The 24,786-nt window shown below is 40.8% G+C and overlaps 1 protein-coding gene across 1 annotated transcript; it reads right to left on the bottom strand.

Annotated features, from left to right (window-relative positions):
* Positions 1-482: 482 nt before the first annotated feature.
* Positions 483-20,765, bottom strand: pla1a (phospholipase A1 member A). Its single transcript, XM_060832797.1, has 9 exons — positions 20,600-20,765; positions 16,069-16,273; positions 13,813-13,990; positions 10,877-10,985; positions 9,226-9,327; positions 8,373-8,465; positions 4,963-5,130; positions 1,785-1,874; positions 483-526 (listed from the first exon to the last, which is right to left on the bottom strand). The coding sequence occupies exons 1-9, from the start codon at positions 20,763-20,765 to the stop codon at positions 483-485; spliced, it is 1,155 nt and encodes a 384-aa protein (XP_060688780.1).
* Positions 20,766-24,786: the final 4,021 nt, after the last annotated feature.

Consider the following 24,786-nt stretch of genomic DNA (forward strand, 5'->3'; position numbering starts at 1 on the left):
TCCGAGGAGTTGGAGAGTTGAAGATTCAGGCATAAGCCCTTCATCAGGAATAAGGCTCATTCCTGATGAAGGGCTTATGCTGGAAATGTCGATTCTTCTGCTGTCAATCTGCTCCTGTAATTATGCTAAGGCTACTGCAAGTATCTTTTTACAGAAAACCTAATTAATATAGCTCTCACAAGATAACACATTAAGATATCTCATTGTACACAGGTCCGAAAACAGCATAGGATACCAGTTAAAAACAGGCTCCAAAAGACCAGGCTCAGAAAATTCATAAAAGTTAATATAGAAGATAATAAAGCTTCTTGTAGATATTTAATTTAATTGAATGGTTTGCAAATAGAAACATAATCAGATCGTGCACAGATCTAAGTGTGACCCCTAACCTTGTTACAGAACCACAACTCTAGGTAGGATTCTGAATTTTCATCTGGGTGCGATTAGTATGCAAATGGCCACACGTTCTTTTGGTGGAAATGTTACGTTCCTCCACAATCTGACTTGATAATGTTGGCTGGCCTTCCTGTGGTTTGAAAAATTGTTAGCAGTCAGAACATACAGTGGGCGGCACAGTGGTGACTCACAGTGCCAGGGACCTTGGTTCGATTCCAGCTTTGGGTAACTGTCTGTGTGGAGTTTGCGCATTCTCCCAATGTCTGCATGAGATTCCTCCAGGTGCTCTTGTTTCCCTCCACAGTCCAAAAATGTGCAGGTTAGATGGATTGGCCATGCTAAATTGCCAAATGGGTCTGGTTAGGTTACTTTTTGGAGGGTCAGTGTTGACTTGATGGGCTGAATGGTCTGTTTTCACAGTGTAGGGATTCTATTTCTAAAATGCACAACCGCCTTCTACTGAAGGTAGCTACCCTATTTTAAATCAGTTTCCTGCTGTACTCTATTTCCGCCCAGTAAAGGAACAAAGTTAGACTGATTTTATTCAAATAACCACTCATGTTCTCATTGTTTTGTATGACAATATGGGAACAGTTGTATCAATTGTAATTATGAAGTGAACATTGCTCTAAGTAACTGTTGCTCTTTTTGCTTATATGCTGTTAAATTATTTATAAGCTGGCTTCTTTCTCATCAACTGTTTTCTCGGTCCATCTTTGAAACAATGGCCAAGTACATTTTGAAAAGTTACAGGTATCCAGAGCCTCTTGTTACACCACTGGGTATGCTATTGTATCATTAGATATGAGGAGGTACAGGCATGCAGTTAAAGCAACATTGTTCAGACTGTTTGTGCAAGTGACTAGCCCCACTGTGCTCATAAAACTCTGGGCAGGCCCTTAACTTTGTAGCATATATAAATGCACAACCTATTAAAAGATAAATATATGAATAATGCCCTGAGCCTTTAGTGTATCTCATTTTATTGTCAGGAACCACAGTAGCTTTCAAAAAATGATGGAAATTTTGATTTCTTTTGATGTGTCTAAAATTGAGTTGCTTGAAATTCTACTCTGAGGGCCTAATAAATATAGGACTACTCACCAGTCATGGTGTATTACAAATCAATAGGTCCCAAAGGTACATCTGAGTTATATATGGATTAATAAATTGTTGGGACTATGTTACAATGTTGTAACATAATCAAGAGTTCAAATGACACAATAAATCATCAGAAGAAAGCTTATTGAGTTCATACTGCCTCCAAGGCAACCCAGCACCATAATGACCTCTGTGATACACATCATCCATGCATTATTAAAATGGTTTCATGTTTTGAATGACAGAGTGTGCAAGTATCTTTGTGGAGGGATGATATATTCACTTACCACAGAAAGGTGACTGACTTGATGTCATCAGGTACACTTTAACTTCTTTTGGCTGCACATCTGCACTCAAGCCCCCACGCTCCAAAAGTCCTATAATGTGAAAACATTTTAATATCATATCTAACATAAAGCTCGTATAAGGGTAATGTAACATAAGTAGGTATCAGAAATGAGTCAAAAGTGGGTAGGAAAACTGTGATAGCAAAGTAAGACCATAAGAAACAGGAACAGAATTAGGCCATTCAGCCCAACAGGACTCTTCCACCTTTCAATGAGATCGTGGCTGATACTTTTCTGACTTTTCCCAACAGTCCTAGATTCCCCAACTGATTACAAATCTATCTCAGCCGAGTTTTTGGTAACTTACTTAATCTGTTTATATCCCTTTGCAGAGTCTTTGTGTCATCCTCACCACTTGCCTTCTAATTTATGTTTCTGTCAATCACAAACTTGGCAATGGTACATTCACTTGCCTCATTCAAACATGAATACTTATTGTAAATAATTGTGACCCCAGCAATGATCCCTGCGGCACTCCACTAATTTTAGGTTACTATCCACAAAATACTCCCCTTAATCCAACTCTCTGTTTTCTATTAGTTAGCCAATCCGCTATCCATACTGCCTCCAGTTCCCTGAGCTCTTATTTTGGCAAGTAGCTGAATGTGTGGTATTTTACCAAATTCCTCCTGAATATCCAAATATATTGCATCCATCGCTTCTCCTTTATCTAAACTGTTTGTTACTTCCTCAAAGAATTCTAATTAATTTATCAAGCATGATTTCCACTTCATGAAGCCACATTCGCTCTGCATGGTTATATTATGCATTTCTAAATGCTCTGCTATTAGATCCTTTATATTCGGCTGTAAGATTTTTTCCAGTAATAGACCTTAAGCTAACTGGCATTTTTGTCTGCTTTCCTTGTAAAATAAAAGCATTACATTGGCAATTTTCCAATCCTCTGGGACTTTTCCAAAGAGTAAGTTAGTTAGAATCCAAGTTAGTTTAAAGTGCCTCCAATAGAACCAGAAAAATGTCCTGCAAGGTACTTAACCCCAGTTCTGTTGAGGTACACTGTGTCCTATTTATACAGGCGCCATCTTCTCAAGAGCTAGTCCCAGTATACTGAGAATCTAAAAATGTTCTCGCTCATCACTATTCCTTTTACTTCTGTATTCATTTAAATATCTAGAGATTACTATATTTAAGGTTCTGCTTGCTGCTGTAGTTAACACTATGTGCCAGTCTTGTTATAACTATTCTAGTAATTTTGAGTGTTTGCATAAATTGAAGGAGTGTTAATTCTTCAGTAGGTGCCCTAGAATCTTTGTTGTATATTTTCTAACTACTTGCTTCTGTTTAATGTACCATGGGCAGAATGCAATGTCCTATATTTATTGTACACAGTGGATGGAAACCTAAATCTCAGCTTTTTTTGAACTTAGATGTTAATCTGTTTTCTTTGAGTAAATTACATTTTATGTTTGCAAATATTATTGATTCCTCCGAGAATTTCATGTTGTCAGTATATTTCAAGCATGTTCTGCAAGGGCCATCCTTAGAAACACCAGGAGCTGGGCAGTTCAAGAATAAGTAGGTGGATTATCAGTGACATATTGTCAGCCACCTCAACATGGATTCAGTCACAGGTCAGTTGCCTGTACAGCAGCACCCTGATGGTACTCAAATGAGGCTAAAGTGACGAAACCATTCAAATGCTAAACCATTCTACATCCGGCTAACAGTGACAGATGTCCCTGAGTTTAGTTCGTATGCAGGTCACAGCTGCCCTACTAAAGAAAAAGATGCTTCTACAATTGATCTGCAAACATCAGGAATAGCTTGTAGCATTGCCTGGAGCACAGAAACTAATTTTACCTGTTGTGTGGTATCCTCAGAGCACAAAGCACCAATGATTTAATTCACATCATTATCTGTGCCGTCTCTTTTTATCCACAGATAAGGTTGCTGCCAGGGCCCAGAAGAGAAATCAGGGGCTCTGGTGCTATTCCTGTTTCTGGATCCCTAATTCAGCTCCTTTGAGGTACCGCACATGCCAGTTAGCGCGCTGACAATTTGACTTCAGCTTCCAGAAGTCAATGTCGTGCATAGACCTTGGAAATCCACATAATGAAAACATATCAGAGGGGGTATTAGTTTGAAAGGGTTAATGTTGAAGGCTGCATTAGGGCCCCCACAATCTGATGATATTATAAAGATTTAAATGGGGAAAAGATCACCTTGGATCTTCACCCTATAACATCCCATATCCACACGGCTCTCAGTAGTTTAGCTGTACTCTTTAACCTTTTACTTGATTGTTATCATGTAATAAACAATATTTTGTTGCAGACAAGAGTAACCAGTGGCTTTTCTCTATTACTGTAAAATACGCCCTTTGGACCCAGTAAAGGAAAGAGTATGGTGGCAGCAAATTATCTTAACCTCAAGCTGGTAGTGGTTGACATCACTGTGCATGCAACAATACAAACAGAACAGGCCTGGTGCTGCCCAGTGCCTCCTACTGTCTGCTCTCTTTCTCCAGCTGAACTCATTGTCTTTTCCAGTCCATTGCCCTTCGTGAAACTGGTATGCACTATATGAAAGCATGTAGCCTGCAGCTTTGTTACTGTCACTGGTGGTGGTCTGCTCATGCTTGTCCAAACTGCGCTCCTGGGGGCAAGGCTTTGTTGGGCATGACTGACATCATTACAGAAGTGTACCAAGCGCAGATCCATTCCTCCTCCCAGAGAGGCAACTCTCAGAGTTTGTTGAGCAACATGCACATGATATTCGACAACACCCACCAATCAACCAACACAAAACACAGGATTAATGCATTTGAAACATCTTTGGGATTCATTTCACAGTGTTTTCAAAGTGGCATAAACCACACATACACCATCGATGGTACATGGATAGAACAGACTAACCAGTGAATCTACAATGGATTCCTTAAAAGCTGCTCAGAATGAGATCAGTTAAATATTTTAATTAATTTTTGACAGTTAGATTGAACATTACTGAGTAAATATACTAACCAAAGAGCTTTAATGAAAGGTTAATACACTGAACAATGCTGACTCACTAAAGATATTCTACCTGACCTGCTGATATTTGTAGTATTTTCTATTTTTGCTTATGCTATTAAAACATGCCAGTGCATCGTCAGTACCTATGCGTGGACATCGCTGTAGTGGGTGGGTAGAGCAGTTGGTGCATTGTCCATTCACGAAGTGTTCATATGTCTGACAAGGGAAAGCGACCAAAGGACATTGATTCTTGATGGAGCTGATATACACAAAAATTGCTCTGGTGTGGTCACAAACTAAGTATTTGTACACTGAAAAACAAAGAGCCGTCTGTAAACAGTGACAGTAATCTATCGAATCAACATTGTTTTGAAGCTTAAGCAACTTGATAAATTCATAATACCTTTTGTTCACAATTACTGTACTTTGTAAATTTCTTTTAGAAAATACTTTAATTTGACAAAGAATACATGAAAGAATAATGTAATATGGGAAAATTTTGTTGAAACAATAAAGCTGAATAAAATGTGATTTTTTTTTAGTATTATTTGTCCTACTCAGTATGTTGCCTAAAATATTGAGGTTCATAAAACTCGAAGACAGCATTCAAGACAAAACAGTAATAAAAATACTTTAATTGGTGTTGCCACCCCTGGGCTTTTAGGGGATGATAGTCCTTATCACCATCTGGCTTGAAAGTATCTGTTTGTGAACACTTGAGAAGGCATGGGTGAGACAAAAATCAAGCACAACTATATTGCCCTCCACAAATCAAATAGTCTGCCTACACTCCGTCCAGGTTCACAAGCAAAGAACAAGTGCTTGGGTGAATTATGGGCTACTGCTGATGGCACCATGGGAACAGTACCCAAACAGGGGAGGAGGTGGATAGTGAAAAGCATTCCAATGACAAGTTTTTAAAAATTCTATAATGACATATTATTGTGAAGGTATCAAAATATTATTAAACCACCACCTTCTTGAGTGCAATTAGAGGGAGGCAATAAATGTTGGTGTTGCCACAGATGCCCACATTCCCACAAAAGAATAAGATTAAATAAGATACTGTAATAGCTCCTCTCAGCCGATCCACAAGATCTCTATTTATTCAGTGATTTGAGAAAATATTGATATTGTATCATTCCAGTATTAGGAGTTGTTTATATATCCCATAATCCTGCAAAGAGCACAAACCTGTTCTCTACATTGTTCAGATCAATCCATGAATATGGTTGATTCTGCTAATAAAAAATAAAATGAACAAGAAAGACAATATAAAATAATGAAAGATGAAAAACAAAAATAAATCAGAAATAGAAAATAATGCAATGAAAATACAAGTATAGACAAGAAAAACAAATACATATTAGATTAATAAAACTAAAACATGTTTGTAATTATACATAAATTAAAATGAAATAATTTTAGATTGTATAGCATAGAATCCCTTTGGTGTGGAAGCAGGCCATCCAGCCCATCAAGTTCACACCAAATCCTCCAAAGAGCATCCCACCCAGACCCACTCCCCTACCCCTGTAACCATACATTTTCCATGGCTAATTCACTTAGTGTGCACATTCCTGGACACTATAGGCAATTAAGCATGGCCAATCCACCTAAACTACACATCGTTAGACTGTGGGAGGAAACCAGAGTACCTGATGGAAACCCACACGGACAAAGGGAGAACATGCAAACTCCATACAGTCACCCAAGTGTGGACTCAAGCCTAGATCCCCGGCGCTGTGAGATAGCATGCTAACCACTGAGCCACTGTGCCATCCATTTAAATGAAATAGAATTCTTTAATTTATCCATGTAAAATGACAGGTACATTTTAGCCCTTGAGTTCCAAATTGTGAATATTGGTCTGTAGTAATTAGTAACAAGATCTAGTGGTCAAAACCAGCACTGCAAAATGTTGCAGGAGAAAAGGCCAATTGGTTACCCTAATCAAATTAAAGCTTGTCTAGCTTTCTTGATGTAAACTTGGCTTCTTTTAACTAAACGGAAGCAAAATTTATCAAAACCAATTAGTTATACAACAACAATGGAAAAGTATTCACCTAAGATTTAATGTTGTCAATATTAATGAATATATGCTTACCACATTGAAAGGGTATTGTGTTTTTCACAATAATGGAGGATAAAGGATTTGTTAATATTGTTAAGGTCTGTTAATATTGTTAAACATATAGAAACCCCTTTGTTGCATTATTTGTCTCTTTTAAACATCTATGCTATTAATGACAATAAGTTAAGTTTTCAGGCATCATTTATTTTTCAAACAGCATAGGCAGATGTTTGCCCCATTTTAAAACATTAACCATTTTGTTATATGCAGGGACAGTGGAATTCTATGTCAAACATCAGTTTAGGACGTATAATGCAGATTGTTCTTTCAGATTAAGATATTGGAGTTATGCTATTTTTTTCTGGGTAGGAGCAGAAAGGAACAGTGGAGAATCTTTCCTTCGTAAATAACTTTATGAGGCGATTATTTTTTCCTGTGTTTTTGTTATATTCTGGCTGAAATGATGTAAAAGAAGGCTCTTCACCAGGACCTAAGTGAAACCTTACATTATTTCATAATATAGTCAATTTAAAATTGCAGAAATCAGTAAAATGCAAAATAATCAAATGCTTTGAATATATAACATCCTTCGGGAGCAACTCTTCTCAAGCTTGTCATGATCCCAGTTTATAGTAATATTGAACAAGTCAGTTATTAGAGTAAAACACAGCGTGACAGATCATTATAACAGTTTCAATTTTGCAGTTTGTTTACTGTGGTAGTCGCTGAATCTTTTCACCTGAGGCTTCCAATGTTTTTTAGTAAAAGAACATAAGTTAATTACATAACGGAAGAAAAAGACCTATAATAGAGCGACATACATAAAACAGTTAAGAAAGATCTTAATATAATCAACAAAAAGAACGTTCAGCCTTTTTCTCAGCAGTATCCTTTACAAATACTCAATGCCAGTGAAAGATCATTTCCATTTAACTTAGATGTCTTAATCAACTGACACTTTCCACTTTTTATGGCCTCAAGGCATCTTTCCAATTATGAGGTGTTGGATTCTTTTCCATTTCTGACATCCACCTGAGTTTTATAACTCTCACAACCTGAAAATTCTTCAAACAAAATAAAATCTGCTCTTCTTCTGATATGAAGTGTTTCTTCTAAACTGAAACCTAAATGTTCTTAAACAGCCCCTGTTTTTTCATATATCATTAAAGTTCAACTTAGTAAATACTTTATTAATTAACTACACAGATACATATCAAGGCATTTAACTGAAATCACATGCTTTCTTGGAAATGATATATTTTGTTCACTGTTCCAAATGACTTTCTGATCTCTTAACAAAAATATATTCAGATACTGAAACAAAATATCTATTTTGCCTCAACTTTAAGATTCAAATTCGCAAATTATAATAAGATGTTATCCATCTCTCACATAGCCTCAAGTAACTGAATCAATCATATCTATGAGATTAAACAAGCCATGTTTTGGAATGCAAGTTTAATGATTCTAAAGCATTACCTGAGGTTAAAAAGGGTCGAGTACAACCAGGTTGGTCTTTTCCATCATTCAGGTAAAAATCAATATGCCCAACCGGTCGAGAAATTCCAAAGTCTGCAAATTACCAAAATCATACCGAATACTGGATTAATTTTAAATTTTTTAGCTAGCTAAAAAAAAGAGAAAGGCAACAGACAGGCACACTAATATCAGCTGTTTGATAAAATAAATTGCATCAAAGATAACTGAAAATTTGCGGTTATCTAGCTATTACACACTGTTGGTTTTCCATGTTGCTTCCCATAATCAGAATTTATTTCAAGATATAGAGTTAAGGCTGTTGTTTAATAGCCTTTTTAAACATGAACTGGCATTGTTATGGAAGTATAGATCTACAAATGCAAAGTTGCAGATTTTCATAATCTTACAACCTGCAGAATATTGTTTATCAGGAATCAATGGTCCCCATTTCTCTCCAGACTACTCTTGTTACCATTATCCCTGGGATTTTCTGGTAAGAGGTGTTGACAGGCCCAGGATAGCGATAGTAATGATCCTGGATGCACAGAAAGGAAACAACAGGAAAAGACAAGTACATATAGAAACCTCTTCAACCCTTCAGTTTTGCCAATTATTCACTTACCTGAATGGAATGATTATTGAAAGGGTTCTATAATTGATAAGTAAACCATTCCATCAGATTATCACGGCGGGTGCAGACAAATGTGTACCTCAATTTCCTTCCTTTACCAAAGCTGCGGCAGTTTTTGCTGTTACTTGTTCTGTCACCCAGACTCTCTCCTAACATGAAGAATGCTGAACATTATCTCCGACAGTGTACTGTGGAGAGGAGAGCAATCCTTCTCACACTTACAATCTGAGTCACTGTGAATGGCTTCAACAAAGACCGCATCCCCAGGATCAAGACGCTCATCAACACCCGCTTTTGAAAACTTGGGCCCTGCAGGATCTAAACCTGAAAAATATAGAAAATAGGATGGTAATGAGATACTTTTTAAAATATGTCACTAATATTATGTTTTCAGATCTACATGAAAAAGACAAATATATTAATTACATTTAATTATATTGGAAGTACACAGAAATGGACTGTTGGGCCAACCTTTACATGTTTGTATTTTCGCTCCATTCTCACCTACTGTCACCCGTCTACATGTCAAATTATTCTTCTATTCCTTCCTCATATCTATCTGGTGTTCCCTTCAATATATTAAAGGTAGTTGCCTGAACACATTGTTACTATTCTTGAACTTCTACTGAATTCCCTGTTACATCTATTAGTGACTATTTTATATTTATGATCCTTGGTTTTGCTTTCTCCCCGCAAGCTGAAGCATTTTGCTCTGCCTGTTTGGTCAGGTTACCAATCTGCATTACCTCTTCTAAAGAAAAGAGCCTTGGCCTGTTCAATATTTCCAGTATGACATAGCCTCTCAGTTCTGGTATCATCCTTGTAAATACTTTATTGCATTATCTCCAAATAAATCAGGCTTTATTTTTGACCAAATACTATTGTTCCTGCTGAAGCATAAATTAGATACCAGAAATTAGAGTTACAATTCACTTTACCCACTTAAACTCTGTTTATGATGCTGAGCCATTCCCACTACAATAATTATTGTTTTTAAAAATATTTTTTAAAGTCATAAAATATTTGTTACTTTCTATCATTTAGATCAAAACTCTGAATGCTTCAAGGCAAGTTATAATTCCATATAAGTCTAGCTTTATTTACCCTAAAACAGTACAGTGTAGCTGTATTCAGTGACTCAGAAAGTACAGCAACTATTCTAAGGCCCATTTGAGGTCCAACATGAAAGCTAGAATTATACCACCCACACTATTGGGCAAGGAGAGCTGAAAGGTAATCTTTAAATTCCTGGTTCTAACTCTATGATTCTCAACATCTATACCTGTGAAATCCAATCCCCAGCTACGTGTTATGTCAGCCCTTAATTCTTAGGAAATCCCTGGCTTTATATTCTCTTAGGTCCCTTCAATCCTTTCCCCATTCCAAGTGATGGACCTACATACTCTAACCTCAGAATGCCTGATCTTTGCCATTGGGTTGGTATGTTCTACTGGCCCCCGTGCAATGGAGTCTGAGCATTAATCTCTGGCTGCCTCAGACCTTACCATTCCAACATGGGGAAAGGATTCTGCAAATCAGTGTTCTCAAAATATATCCACCTGAATTCCTCAACTTGTATCTGGTAATTGATCTCATTGCAATTTATAGTAGCTAATATTGTGCATTTTTTCACAACAGCCTACATTAACACAGCAACTACTGTTCAAAACTGATTCATTGGACATCAGACACATCAGTACCTTCTGGAAAAGCCCAAACACCATACTTTCCATGTCCTTTTGTTTGGAAGTATGTATGTGTATTCTAAACAAAGAAGAAAGTGAGGGAAACAAATGGAATTTGAGGCATATTTATTCATGAGTAATGCCTTTCTCAGTAAAAGAGTTTTAAACAGTTCTTTGTATAAAGTTACCTGTGATCCGTCCCAGTTTTCCCTTAAACATGCGACCCACAAATCCGGCTACATGTGCCCCTAAACTGATTCCAATCAAATGGAAAGAGTCTTCTGTGCTTCCATGTGACTGAAAATACGGATATGGTTAATTTATATTTCATCGTTTTATTGGGGATATAGAAAACAAATACAATTTACTTATGAAGAACTTCATAAGTTTGCAGCAACTGGACAATAGCGTATATGTATATATATATATATATAGTAGAAAATGTTAGGGGCCTTTCAAATAGGTGAAAATAACATGAAAGGGTAGTTGTCTAGTTAGTAGAGATGACAAGACATTGGTTAACTAGATAGATTTAAGGTAAAGACACTTTAGGACCCTAGGACTGAATTTTACCAAAACTGGCTGAGTGTCATTTTGGACAGTTTCACAGAAGGCTTCTCTCCATGAAAATCCTCTTGCATTTTCTCATGCAATCCTCCACTGCTCATCTCGTTGTCCATGCACACATCTCTGTGGTGACTCCTCATGCTATTGTCTGCTCAGATATAGCAGAAATGCTTGCCATTGCCAGGACCACCCAGGATTCCCAGCACTGACATCATATTCGATGGCTATAGTGCACCATCAAGCATTGCCAGCCAAGAGCTATCCTTCACAAAGCAAGTGGAATGAGGAAAAGAGCTTCTGAAAGCACATTGGTTGCCCGGGTAACATTGCATTGCATATATAAGTTCACGTTCATAATTATATTGAGAAAAAAGGAGGTAACATAAGAGGCAGCCAGTTAGACAGTCCCATCATTAAAACAGACACAGTGGAGATGAGGATTCCTTGCAGGAAGCAGGTGTGTGGAGCATAGTCAATGTAACTGTGTCAGTTGGGTTTGTAGCTGCAAATGTGTTGCTGGTCAAAGCACAGCAGGCCAGGCAGCATCTCAGGAATAGAGAATTCGACGTTTTGAGCATAAGCCCTTCATCACATTCCTGATGAAGGGCTTATGCTCGAAACGTCGAATTCTCAATTCCTGAGATGCTGCCTGGCCTGCTGTGCTTTGACCAGCAACACATTTGCAGCTGTGATCTCCAGCATCTGCAGACCTCATTTTTTACTTACAGTTGGGTTTGTAGTTGATATTGATGTAAGCCTAACCCCAGAAGTGAGAGTGGTCAAGACAAGGAAGGAAAATGAAAAGTCAAAGATGGATTGGTGAATGTGAGAGAAGTGTAAACATTGGAAGCAAAACTGATTTTTCTTTTCAACTGATTATTTACAATTTATATAGATGATTTGGAATTGGGTGGAGTAAGTTGACAAAGTTTGCAGATGACACTAAGATGAGTGGCAGAGCAAAGTGTGCAGAGGACTATGAAACTTTGCAGAGGAACATAGATACATTGAGTGAGTGGGCAAAGGTCTGGCAGGTAGACTACAATATTAATAAATGCGGAGTCATACATTTTGGTAAGAGTAACAGTAAAAAAGGTTTAGGGTGTATGTTTGCTCGCTGAGCTGTAGGTTTGATATCCAGACGTTTCATTACCTGGCTAGGTAACATCATCAGTGGCGAATCGGCGGTTTGTATTGGAGACATTTTGGCAGTACCTGTTTTCTCAAACATTCATGCAGGAAGTACAGTTGTTCGCGGGTGGAAATCTCTCGGATGGCATTCCTTTCCCATCTTTGGGCAAGTTGTAGCATCTAGCGCCCATAGGATTTTGCAAGGTTTGTGAAGGTTTGTAGCTCAGGTTGAGGTTTAGGGTGTAGGTTTGCTCGCTGAGCTGTAGGTTTGATATCCAGACGTTTCATTACCTGGCTAGGTAACATCGCCACTGATGATGATACCTAGCCAGGTAATGAAACGTCTGGATATCAAACCTACAACTCAGCGAGCAAACCTACACCCTAAACCTCAATGAGCTACAAACCTTCACAAACCTTGCAGTAAAAAAGATATTACTTGAATGGTAAAAAGTTGCAGCCTGGATGTCCTTGTGCATGAATCACAGAAGATTGGTCTGCAATGATTAGGAAGACAAATGGAATTTTGTTCTTCATTGTTAAAGGGATTGAGTTTAAAACCAAGGAGGTTATGTTGCAGTTGTACAGGGTGCTGGTGAGGCCACACCTGGAGTACTGCGTGCAGTTTTGGTTTCCTTACTTGATAAAGGATATACTGGCACTGGAAGGGGGTGCAGAGGAGGTTCACTAGGTTGCTCCCATGGTTGAGAGGGTTGGCTTATGAGAAGAGGCTGAGTAGATTGGGATTATGTTCATTGGAATTCAGAACAATGAGGGGGCATCTTATAGAAACATATACAATTATGAAGGGAATGGATAAGATAGAAATAGAGAGGATGTTTCCGCTGTCAGGTGAAACTAGGACAAGAGGACTCAAGATTAGATGGACAGATATAGCACTGAACTGAGAAGGAACTTCTTCACCCACAGGGTTGTTAATCTGTGGAAATTCTTGCCCAGACAAGTAGTTGATCCTTCTTCAGTAAATGTTTGTAAAGTTAAGGTAGATGTGTTTTTGAAAAATAAAGCAATTAAGTGATATGGTGAGAGCATGGGTAGGTGGATCTGAGTTCATGAAAAGATCAGCCATGATTGTGTGAATGGTATAGCAGGCTCATCGGGCTGAATGGCCTACTCTTGCTCCTAGTTGTTACGTTCTTATGTATAGAACAGGATTTAACATTGGAGGTGCCTACAGAGCTAAGGCAGACCTGGGCCAAGGCAGGGTAGGAATTTAAATTGATGGAGATTTGCTTAGGATTTACTGTGTGACATCATGCTTCCAAATCTACACTTTATCAATTTGTTATACATTACTTTGGTTTAAGTAAGGGATTGAATGGTTGATTTTCTCTAAAATGGTGTTGATACAGCTGCTTAGCTTAGAGGGTATACTTTCAGTTAACATATCTATTCAGGTATTTACCATTAAGTCTCCTATAAAAATAGAAACTTTCAAACCCAATTCAGCAGAATTCTGCACTACATTATGATATAAAGCTGTTGAACCAATAATCCAATCAATAATGACAACGTTCACATCCATTGCATCAAGCAATTCTTTTGCCAAGATGTCAACCCAAGATGGTTTACTGCCAGTGATCCTAAACAGAAAAAGCAAAATGAACAAACAATGAAATATCAACATAAAAATGTTTAAGTTCTTCTCAACATTTTCTGTGAAGTGGAATGTTAATGAGTAAAGATTGAATATGTTCACTTTATGACTTTCTCTGCTATTTTAACAAATGCATAACATTTCAGTGAAAAGAGACATTCCGGACAAGTGTATTTTAGTGCCTCACCATTTGTTTCTGCAACCTGCTTCACTGGTGTCCTTCAGGAAATCTGCCATCCTTACCCAGTCTGGCCAACATGTGACTCCAGACCTATATCAATGTGGTTGACTCATAACTGCCCGCTGGGCAATTAGGCATGGGCAATAAATGTGGGCCTAGCTAGTGACATCCTAGCTATGAATTAGCAATATAAAAAAATTGGCATAAGAGTAATGATAATGGCTTCAGCCTTATTGACAGCAAATTATGGCCCATTGTTAGACACAAAAACAAGGAGTGGAATCATGCTGATCTATAGGAGGTATTGACCTGCTTCCTGGAGAACTAGTAGGTGACCTACCCTTCTTATTAGGAATGCACATCGAAACACAAACCTTTTAGGCGGCGGTGGGGCCACCAGTGGGCCTTCCCATGAAATTGCAACAGTAGAGGCAGAGATCTCACTGACTGAAAGCTGACAGGAATCAGGAGCCTGTTTGGATGTGGCCAGTTGGATGTACATGCACAGGATTGTCAAAATGCCTGAGCTGTCAGAGCATTCATGAGTGTTTGCAAATGAATCTGAATTCACTGAGCATTTGAATCTTCAGTAATTAATTTGTGAAAGTCAGCACATGCAGGCCTTTCCTTTCTATCTACATTTCTTTGGTTAATTAAGAAACAGTGGGTGATATTAGGATTATGCCTAATTGAGCTGAACATGTAATTTCTATTGCATCAAAATATCTAACAGAGTTCAAAAAAGTACAAACTTTGAATTTCAAAGTTCTGATTTGAAAATAGCTAACCATTTTCAAGTAACTGTACAAACAGAATCCAATAACTTTCATCATGGGATCTTTTACATCCACCTCAGAATGGATGAGACCCCAGTGTCTCTATCATGCAGCACTCCCTCATTATTGAGATCTCCGGTGTGAGGCTAGATTCCTGTTGCAGACTGATAACTCTTAAAAAGGTATTCAAACTTTTGGCTACTGACTGAAAGGATCACTCAGGAAGATTTCAAATTTTAAGACTGTTAATATTGCCCGAATGTTTCTATCATGGAATTAAACAGACAGATGAAAGTGTAACCACTCACAACTTGCCATTTTTAATAGCTCCTTGGGGTTTGGCGAATAGCAATTCATGCACTGTCGTTCTATATGTGTCATTGTTTACGGCTGTTAGTATCGTACACTGTGCTTCACTTTTAACTTTTAGAACCAGGCCATCCAGGCTCACTGCTCTAACTTAAAGACACAGTCCCAAAATGTAGCAATTTTAGAAAACCTCGCATTCATAATGGACCACAACATCTTGACAGAGGTGAAGACATTACCACTGAACCAAGGCTGGCTGATATTAACTGAGCAGACAACAAGGACACCCACCAAGACCTTGCCTGACTAGACATGTCAGGTATTGTTAACATCACTGGGATTCCATGGCAAATTTCATTGATAGCTCGGGTGGAAAGGTCCTGACAGCTTTTTGCTCAGGGCAACCAACAATAATAGCCAGTGCTTAAGAGGGCTCTGCTGTTCTCCCCCAATAAACCTTACACCTTGCCTGCCATGAGCTCCCCTTTTCCTTAATGAGAGTGCCCCTCCAGGTAATTCCTGTAAAAGCCTCCCTCGTGATGTTATTGGGCACCCTGTGAGCTACAGGATTTTCCACTTCTTCCTATTGTTTAATCTCCTAAAACATGATTTGTAAAAAGCACAGGACGTTACAATTGGCTGAACACCATTTCCAGAGTAACAGTTGGATTCCAATTTCATTACCCACCTGCATGCAGTTAAAATTATTTATTATGATGCACAATTAATGACATTTCCCTTGCGTTGTGAGTATATTTTACGAGGCTTCTCCAAAACTATAAAATAGTCTCTGATTACCTGTATCCATGCATTATTAGCTTTGTGGGCAGACTTCCATTAAAGTTTGAATTCCGAATACCATTACTGTCATTGATAGGTTGGGCACAATCTGGGTTCTGACGGGTGAGCAGCAGGAATTGGACACTGAGGTCCAACCTTTGCAAAATATTCCTCCAAGAAGAAGTTTGAAAATCTGTACAATTCTGTGAAATGTTCCCTTTAACTGGAATGTAAACAGATTTTTTTCTTCGTTAATTTTTGTACATTTTTTGCAATCTGTTTTGTATCTGTCTAGTCTGGGTATGTGTGTAGGTGCTTACATAAGATGCACTTTGGCCTTTAAAATTGAAATGATAAATACATTCTTTTCCAAGTTAAGACCGTTCTGATTTCAAGCTTTGTAAACACATAGGCCTAGACTTTCTACTGGCTAGTTCGTCATTATTTCAGTAAAGATGGAAACCCTGTGGAATCATAGCAAATACCAAAAGAATTGTCGGAGTAATTGAATAATCCGGTGGCAAATAGCAAATATCCCTACACCAAGAACCATTTTTCATCCTGAACCTTCTTCAGGGTTCCTGAAGAAGGGCTTATGCCCAAAACGTCGAATTTCCGGTTCCTTGGATGCTGCCTGACCTGCTGCGCTTTTCCAGCATCACATTTTCACCTAGAACCATTTGACAATCTCCAATTAAGTTGGAGTCTTTTGGAGCATTCTGATGACTTATGGGAAAAAATACAGTTGCTCAGAATAAGTTAATAACCATTCAGTTAACCTAATACTTATGTCACTACCACATCCTCCACATCCTCTCCCCGCCACTACTAACCACCCACGCACCCCTCCCGCAACCCCACCCCCTCCCCCTCGTCCCCGCCACTGCCGGACTCTACTAACCTGCAGTCTACCTCCTACTCATCTTCTTTCCTGCCTCAGTACTGGACCCCTCTACAGCTGGGGATCATGCTTGCCTGACACCTTGATACTCTATCCACTGAAGCCCTACACCACTAGCACTCTATCATGTTGCCACCAGGAACTCTATTTACTTAGCAATCTATCACCTCACCCACCTGGCATTCTACTTACACAACATTCGATTCTCCCACCACCACTCTACATACCTAGCACTCCTTCGCACCACCACCTGGCACTCTACATACCTAGCACTCCATTGTACCACCACCTGGCACTCTACATACCTAGCACTCCATTGCACCACCACCTGGCACTCTACATACCTAGCACTCCATTGTACCACCACCTGCCACTCTAATTACCTAGCACTCCATTGCACCACAACCTGGCACTTTACATACCTAGCACTCCATTGCACCACCACCAGGCACTCTACTTAGCTGGCACTCCATTGTACCACCACCTGGCACTCTACATACCTAGCACTCCATTGTACCATCACCTAGCACTCTACATAACTAGCACTCCATCGCACCACCACCTGGCACTCTACATACCTAGCACTCCATCGCACCACCACCAGGCACCCTACTTAGCTGGCACTCCATCGCACCACCACCTGGCACTCTACTTACCTAGCACTCCATTGTACCATCACCTAGCACTCTACATACCCAGCACTCCATCGCACCACCACCTGGCACTCTACATACCTAAAACTCCATTGTACCACCACCTGGCACTCTACATACCTAGCACTCCATCGCAACACCACCTGGCACTCTACTTACCTAGCACTCCATCGCACCATCACCTGGCACTTTACATACCTAGCACTCCATTGCACCACCACCAGGCACTCTACTTAGCTGGCACTCCATTGTACCACCACCTGGCACTCTACATACCTAGCACTCCATTGTACCATCACCTAGCACTCTACATAACTAGCACTCCATCGCACCACCACCTGGCACTCTACATACCTAGCACTCCATCGCACCACCACCAGGCACCCTACTTAGCTGGCACTCCATCGCACCACCACCTGGCACTCTACTTACCTAGCACTCCATTGTACCATCACCTAGCACTCTACATACCCAGCACTCCATCGCACCACCACCTGGCACTCTACATACCTAAAACTCCATTGTACCACCACCTGGCACTCTACATACCTAGCACTCCATTGCACCACCACCTGGCACTCTACATACCTAAAACTCCATTGTACCACCACCTGGCACTCTACATACCTAGCACTCCATCGCACCACCACCTGGCACTCTACATACCTAAAACTCCATTGTACCACCACCTGGCACTCTACATACCTAGCACTCCATCGCAACACCACCTGGCACTCTACTTACCTAGCACTCCATCGCACCATCACCTGGCACTCTACATACCTAGCACTCCATCGTACCACAACCTGGCACTCTACATACCTAGCACTCCATCGCACCACCACCAGGCACTCTACTTACCTAGCACTCCATTGTACCATCACCTAGCACTCTACATACCCAGCACTCCATCGCACCACCACCTGGCACTCTACATACCTAGCACTCCATTGCACCACCACCTGGCACTCTACATACCTAACACTCCATTGTACCACCACCTGGCACTCTACATACCTAGCACTCCATCGCACCACCACCTGGCACTCTTCTTACCTAGCACTCCATCGCACCACCACCAGGCACTCTTCTTACCTAGCACTCCATCGCACCACCACCTGGCACTCTACATACCTAGCACTCTATCACACCACCACCTGGCACTCTTCTTACCTAGCACTCTATCACACCACCACCTGGCACTCTTCTTACCTAGCACTCCATCGCACCACCACCTGGCACTCTACGTACCTAGCACTCCATCGCACCACCACCAGGCACCCTACTTAGCTGGCACTCCATTACACCACCACCTCGCACTCTACATACCCAGCACTCCATCGCACCACCACCAGGCACCCTACTTAGCTGGCACTCCATCGCACCATCACCTGGCACTCTACATACCCAGCACTCCATCGCACCACCACCAGGCACCCTACTTAGCTGGCACTCCATCGCACCATCACCTGGCACTCTACATACCCAGCACTCCATCGCACCACCACCAGGCACCCTGCTTAGCTGGCACTCCATCGCACCATCACCTGGCACTCTACATACCTAGCACTCCATCACACCACCACTTGGCTCTCTACTTACCTAACACTCCATCGCACCACCACCTGGCACTCTACATACCTAGCACTCCATCGCACCACCACCTGGCACTCTACATACCTAACACTCCATCGTACCACCACCTGGCACTCTACATACCTAACACTCCATCGCACCACCACCTGGCACTCTACATACCTAACACTCCAACACATCACCACCTGGCACTCTACATACCTAACACTCCATCGCACCACCACCTAGCACTCTACATACCTAGCACTCCATTGCACCACCACCTGGCACTCTACATACCTAACACTCCATCGCACCACCACCTGGCACTCTACATACCCAGCACTCCATTGCACCACCACCTCGCACTCTACATACCCAGCACTCCATCGCACCACCACCAGGCACCCTACTTAGCTGGCACTCCATCGCACCACCACCTGGCACTCTACATACCTAACACTCCATCGCACCATCACCTGGCACTCTACATACCCAGCACTCCATCGCACCACCACCAGGCACCCTACTTAGCTGGCACTCCATCGCACCATCACCTGGCACTCTACATACCCAGCACTCCATCGCACCACCACCAGGCACCCTACTTAGCTGGCACTCCATCGCACCACCACCTGGCACTCTACATACCTAACACTCCATCGCACCACCACCTGGCACTCTACATACCTAACACTCCATCGTACCACCACCTGGCACTCTACATACCTAACACTCCATCGCACCACCACCTAGCACTCTACATACCTAGCACTCCATCACATCACCACCTGGCACTCTACATACCTAACACTCCATCGCACCACCACCTAGCACTCTACATACCTAACACTCCATCGCACCACCACCTGGCACTCTACATACCTAACACTCCATCGCACCACCACCTGGCACTCTACATACCTAGCACTCCATCACATCACCACCTGGCACTCTACATACCTAACACTCCATCGCACCACCACCTGGCACTCTACATACCTAACACTCCATCGCACCACCACCTGGCACTCTACATACCTAACACTCCATCACATCACCACCTGGCACTCTACATACCTAACACTCCATCGCACCACCACCTAGCACTCTACATACCTAGCACTCCATTGCACCACCACCTGGCACTCTACATACCTAACACTCCATCGCACCACCACCTAGCACTCTACATACCTAGCACTCCATTGCACCACCACCTGGCACTCTACATACCTAACACTCCATCACACCACCACTTAGCTCTCTACTTACCTAGCACTCCATTGCACCACCACCTGGCACTCTACATACCTAACATTCTATTCCCCTCCAACTGGCACTCCATCCCTTCACCCACTGTGAGTCCTATTTACCTAGTACTCTATTCCCACACACCCCCCCCCCCACTCCAGCCCACCTGGTGCCCTCCCATCTCCCTCCAATGGAATCCTAATCTCGCTCACGTTATGTACATGCAGTTTGACAGTAACTGTCAAATGGCTGTCAGGGCCTTTCAGTGTCAGAATCCAGCAGCTGACTGTTATGAATAGGGGGCCTGGTTTGTCTTCCTCTGACGGTTCCATGCTACCGGGGACAGTCATAATAGATTTTCACCCCATCATTTCAGAGGAAGCCCTGAGGTGAATCTCTCCCAGAAATGCTGAGATTCCTTCTCTCATCAAAGAGAATGGACAGAGTGGCAATTTGTATGAGATTCACAACCTTTGGGAAATCTGACCATTAAACTGCTTTGTCATAGAATCCCATTAGTGTGGAAACAGGCCCCTCAATCCAACAAGTCCACACCAAACCTCCAAAGAGTAACCCACCCAGACCCATTCCCCTACATTTAATCCCCCGACTATGGTACCAAACCTACATATTCCTGAACACTGCGGACAATTGTGCATGGCCAACTCACCTAACCTGCTAGGGGACGATTGTGGGAGGAAACCAGAACACCCAGAGGAAAGCCACACAGACACGGGGACAATGTGCAAACTCCACACAGACTGTCACCCGAGGTTGGAATTGAACCCAGTACCTGGTGCTGTGAGGCAGCAGTGCTAATCACAGAGGCACCGTGCAACCCTTTTCTTTAGTGCAACAATAGAAACAAAGTTGAAAAATTGACTGCAAAAACATAGTGACCAATTGCCCACTGTCAAGTTAACTCAACAACTGCTGCTGAAATTTGTCTTGAACTCAGTTTATTTTTCCAGGTTTCTTTGTATTGAGATATCCTCTTTCAGGTTGGAAAGTGATGAAGGCACACTTTGAATGTGAATAGACTTCATCTTGATAACTCTGCTAAATGTATCTCAAACTATCTCTTGAACTTTAGTGATTTTTAAAAACATGCTCAGTATGTGGGTGGCAAAACATTTATTGTCTGTACCCAATAGTTGTAAAATAATGCTGAGGCCACTTCAGAGATCATTTGAGAGTCAGACACTTTGGCATGGCTCTGGAGATGTTCATAGAGCAGACTGAGGAATGCCAATCTCATTGCTTGGAGGATATTAGTAAAGGAGTTGAATATTTATAACAAAAGTTGATTATTCCCTGAAATAATATGTTATTTGAGTGCAGGGCTACTAGAATCTGGGACCTACACTACAGTGCGTGGTTGATGGCAGAGATTAGAGAGTCAGACAGTCATACAGCATAGAAACAGCCCTTTGGTCCAACTTGTCCATGTTAGATTTCAGAAACAGAACTAGGTCCCATTTGTTTGTGTTTGGTCCACATCCCTCTAAACCCTTCCTATTCATGCACCTGTCCAAACGTCTTTTAAAATTTGTAATTGTACCCGCCTCTACCACTTCCTCTTGCAGATTATTCCACATATAAACTACGCTTAAGTGTGAAAAAATTGTTCCTCGGGTCCCTTTCAAATATTTCTCCTCTCACCTTAAAATTATGCCTTCTAGTTTTGAACTCCCCTATGTGGAGAAAAGACCTTTACTGTTCACCTTATCTATGCCTCTCAGGATTTTATAAATCTCTATAAAGTCATCCCTGAACCTCCTATGCTCCAGGCTGGGGCAGGGTCTCCATTTTTGTCTTTGTACACTTACTGTTCCAGTTCAGCAGTGAATCTACTGTGATGTGGCCTTCATACTCCCTGTCTTTGTTCCTCAAGTGAATTTACCTGTAATTGGGCTGATGAGTTTTCTTGGTTTCAATGAAGTGGGCCTCTTTCCCATGTTAACTTGACAAACTTGCAGATAAACATTAACCACTTGAGATCAGAGTTCTGTTGCTGTACATGAACTGAGCTAACATGTCAATAACCAAGTTAACTTGCAAAGCAATATATTTTATTACCTGCTGTGTAGCATAATGGAAAGATCAGTGATCCCAGGAGCAAAATTCTGTTCCAGTGGTGAGCCATTTTCTAAATAGGTGCTGTTCCTTTCATCTTCCACATCAATGTGTTCACATCTCCACCAGCAGGCACACATTTCAACACAAAGACTTGTTTCGCAATCTATACTCTGGTTAATAATTCATAACCTTATCATTAACAGTACAATAACAGTACAATAACAGTACAAGACAGTAATGTTATTCTTAGCATAATAGTTTAGCTTTCAATGTGTTTCTCCAAGGATATTTTACTGTGAATTCAAACTCTTGAAATCGTTATAATGCTTATTAGTCTTTATATCATCTATATGTCATCCTCGCAAATCCAAACCATATGGCCACTGGGTAACAGCCACAATGTAACATTTTCCCTGAAGGTTATCACTATTGCACAAAGTTTACAACTATTTATCAGGAATGTTAAATGCCACATTTCCATTTTGTCCTGAACTTACTTGGAGATTGTTTATATCAGCCACAATTCCATTGCAAATAGGCTCAAATGTTTTCTCCAGCAAATAGATTTTTGACAAAGGAACATCTCACTGAAGCGGCCATTGCTCTAAGATTATGAAGTTAACGAGGTTTATTTTTGGCAAACAGGAGTCATTTACGCATTTAGGAAATCTGTTATAGCAGTGATGAGAAGGCCATCGTTGTCACCTTGATTTACTGACAGCTTATTGGTGGAGTTGAGTGCTGCCACCATTTTCCCTGTCAATGCCCATATAGGGACTGTTTTGTGTCTGTGATGAAGTCTCAAGCAGAAGAGGCTTTTGCCTTAGATAACAGAGGTAGTTTATTACACTTCAGTAACTATATACAGGTTATATTAACTTTGAAACATTAACTATTACCAACAAGAGTTAGTTAAGACATGTAAGCCTACAACAGTAAACTGTGCAAGTCCACAACTTAGTGAAACTGCTTCAACCTGTCCAATGCTCCCTCCAGTGACTGTTCATTCATCAGGGTGGGCAGAGCTTTAGCTTAGTTCATATGATTTCATAACCATTACCTTAGTCAACGTTTCTTCTGAGCATTTTCCTCTTAGTTAACTGATTATACAATGGTATAGCCAACGATATTTCATTTGCCCTCCCTCACATCTCTGTCTTCAAAAATTCAAGCTGTCTGCTTGATTAACAATTCTTCCAGAATACATTTGTTCCAAACATGTAAGATTGGTAAGTCTTTGGCTTGAGAAATGTTGCATTTAATGTTGGTCTTTCATTTATTTCTCTTCTGGAGAATCCTTTATCTCATTATTTTTTGTTGAGGACTTGATTGCCTGTTGACAGTGTTGTTTGTGGCTGGCTCAATACCTGATCTGGAGAACCTTTGATTTCATGGATGTTTTTCACAGAAGACAACCTCGCTGCTGACAACAGAAGTAGTTTCATTTTTAGTACCATGTTCTGGACGTGTAACTGATTCCTCTCTCAAGAGGTAGGGCATTGTGGGCATTTTCTATCCTGCAGTGTGTTCCTTAATGGGCTACTGTAGATTTCTTTCACACCAATGTCAGCAGTAATTTTGCCGGTTCTGCAACACCACCACCGTATATAACATTCCGTATATAACAGACAGTACCAAACTGATTAAAAGTTCAGCAATGATCAATCATGTGGACCGTATTGCTTAGCTTTAACGGCAGCATTCGGTTGCATTCTGACATCTTGCTGACAGTTATCATCCTCTGAGTGTTCTTCAGTGATACCAGGGATGGAAAACATTTCCTATGGAATAAATCTCCAACTCCAATAGAAGCGACTTTCGCTGGTTGAAATCACTTCTTAGGTTCAATCAAAAACCTTTGAAAGTCTGTGAAGTCTTCCATTGGCTATGTTCAACCCGTTGATTGTAGTTTTCTTATTTACTTATGATTATACTACATTGAGGAACTACAGGAGGGAAAAAACTCATCTGTACTTAGGAGAGATTTGGTGGTTTTGATAGTGTACACATCTGTTATTCTTTATGTCACAGTGACACTTGCAACCTTCCTTTGATCTTAGGACTGATAATACCCAAACTGTGTATCTCTAGATCTGTAGGCTGTAACTCTTGTGATTGAGCCATAGCATGCAGTTGGATAATTTAGTGAACTTGCCCCTTTATCAAATTAAGCAAGATATCCATTGGCATAAATAGGTTCAGTCGTGTTTGGTTGTGATGTGTTGTTTTGGATTTCAGCGTGTCAGGGTAAGAGACATGCTCATGACATTGTCA

Source organism: Hemiscyllium ocellatum, chromosome 12, assembly GCF_020745735.1.
Source record: "Hemiscyllium ocellatum isolate sHemOce1 chromosome 12, sHemOce1.pat.X.cur, whole genome shotgun sequence".
Taxonomy (NCBI): Eukaryota; Metazoa; Chordata; class Chondrichthyes; order Orectolobiformes; family Hemiscylliidae; genus Hemiscyllium; species Hemiscyllium ocellatum.

Bases quoted from the DNA above. Each gene is read 5' to 3' on its own strand.
- pla1a (XM_060832797.1), bottom strand. From the start codon at position 20,765: ATGGAACCGTCAGAGGAAGACAAACCAGGCCCCCTATTCATAACAGTC. The intron at 13,991-16,068 runs GTAATCAGAGAC...TTTTCTGTTTAG, and splicing joins CTAATAATGCATGGATACAG to GATCACTGGCAGTAAACCAT. The intron at 527-1,784 runs GTAAGTGAATAT...TTCAAACCACAG, and splicing joins AAGTCAGTCACCTTTCTGTG to GAAGGCCAGCCAACATTATC.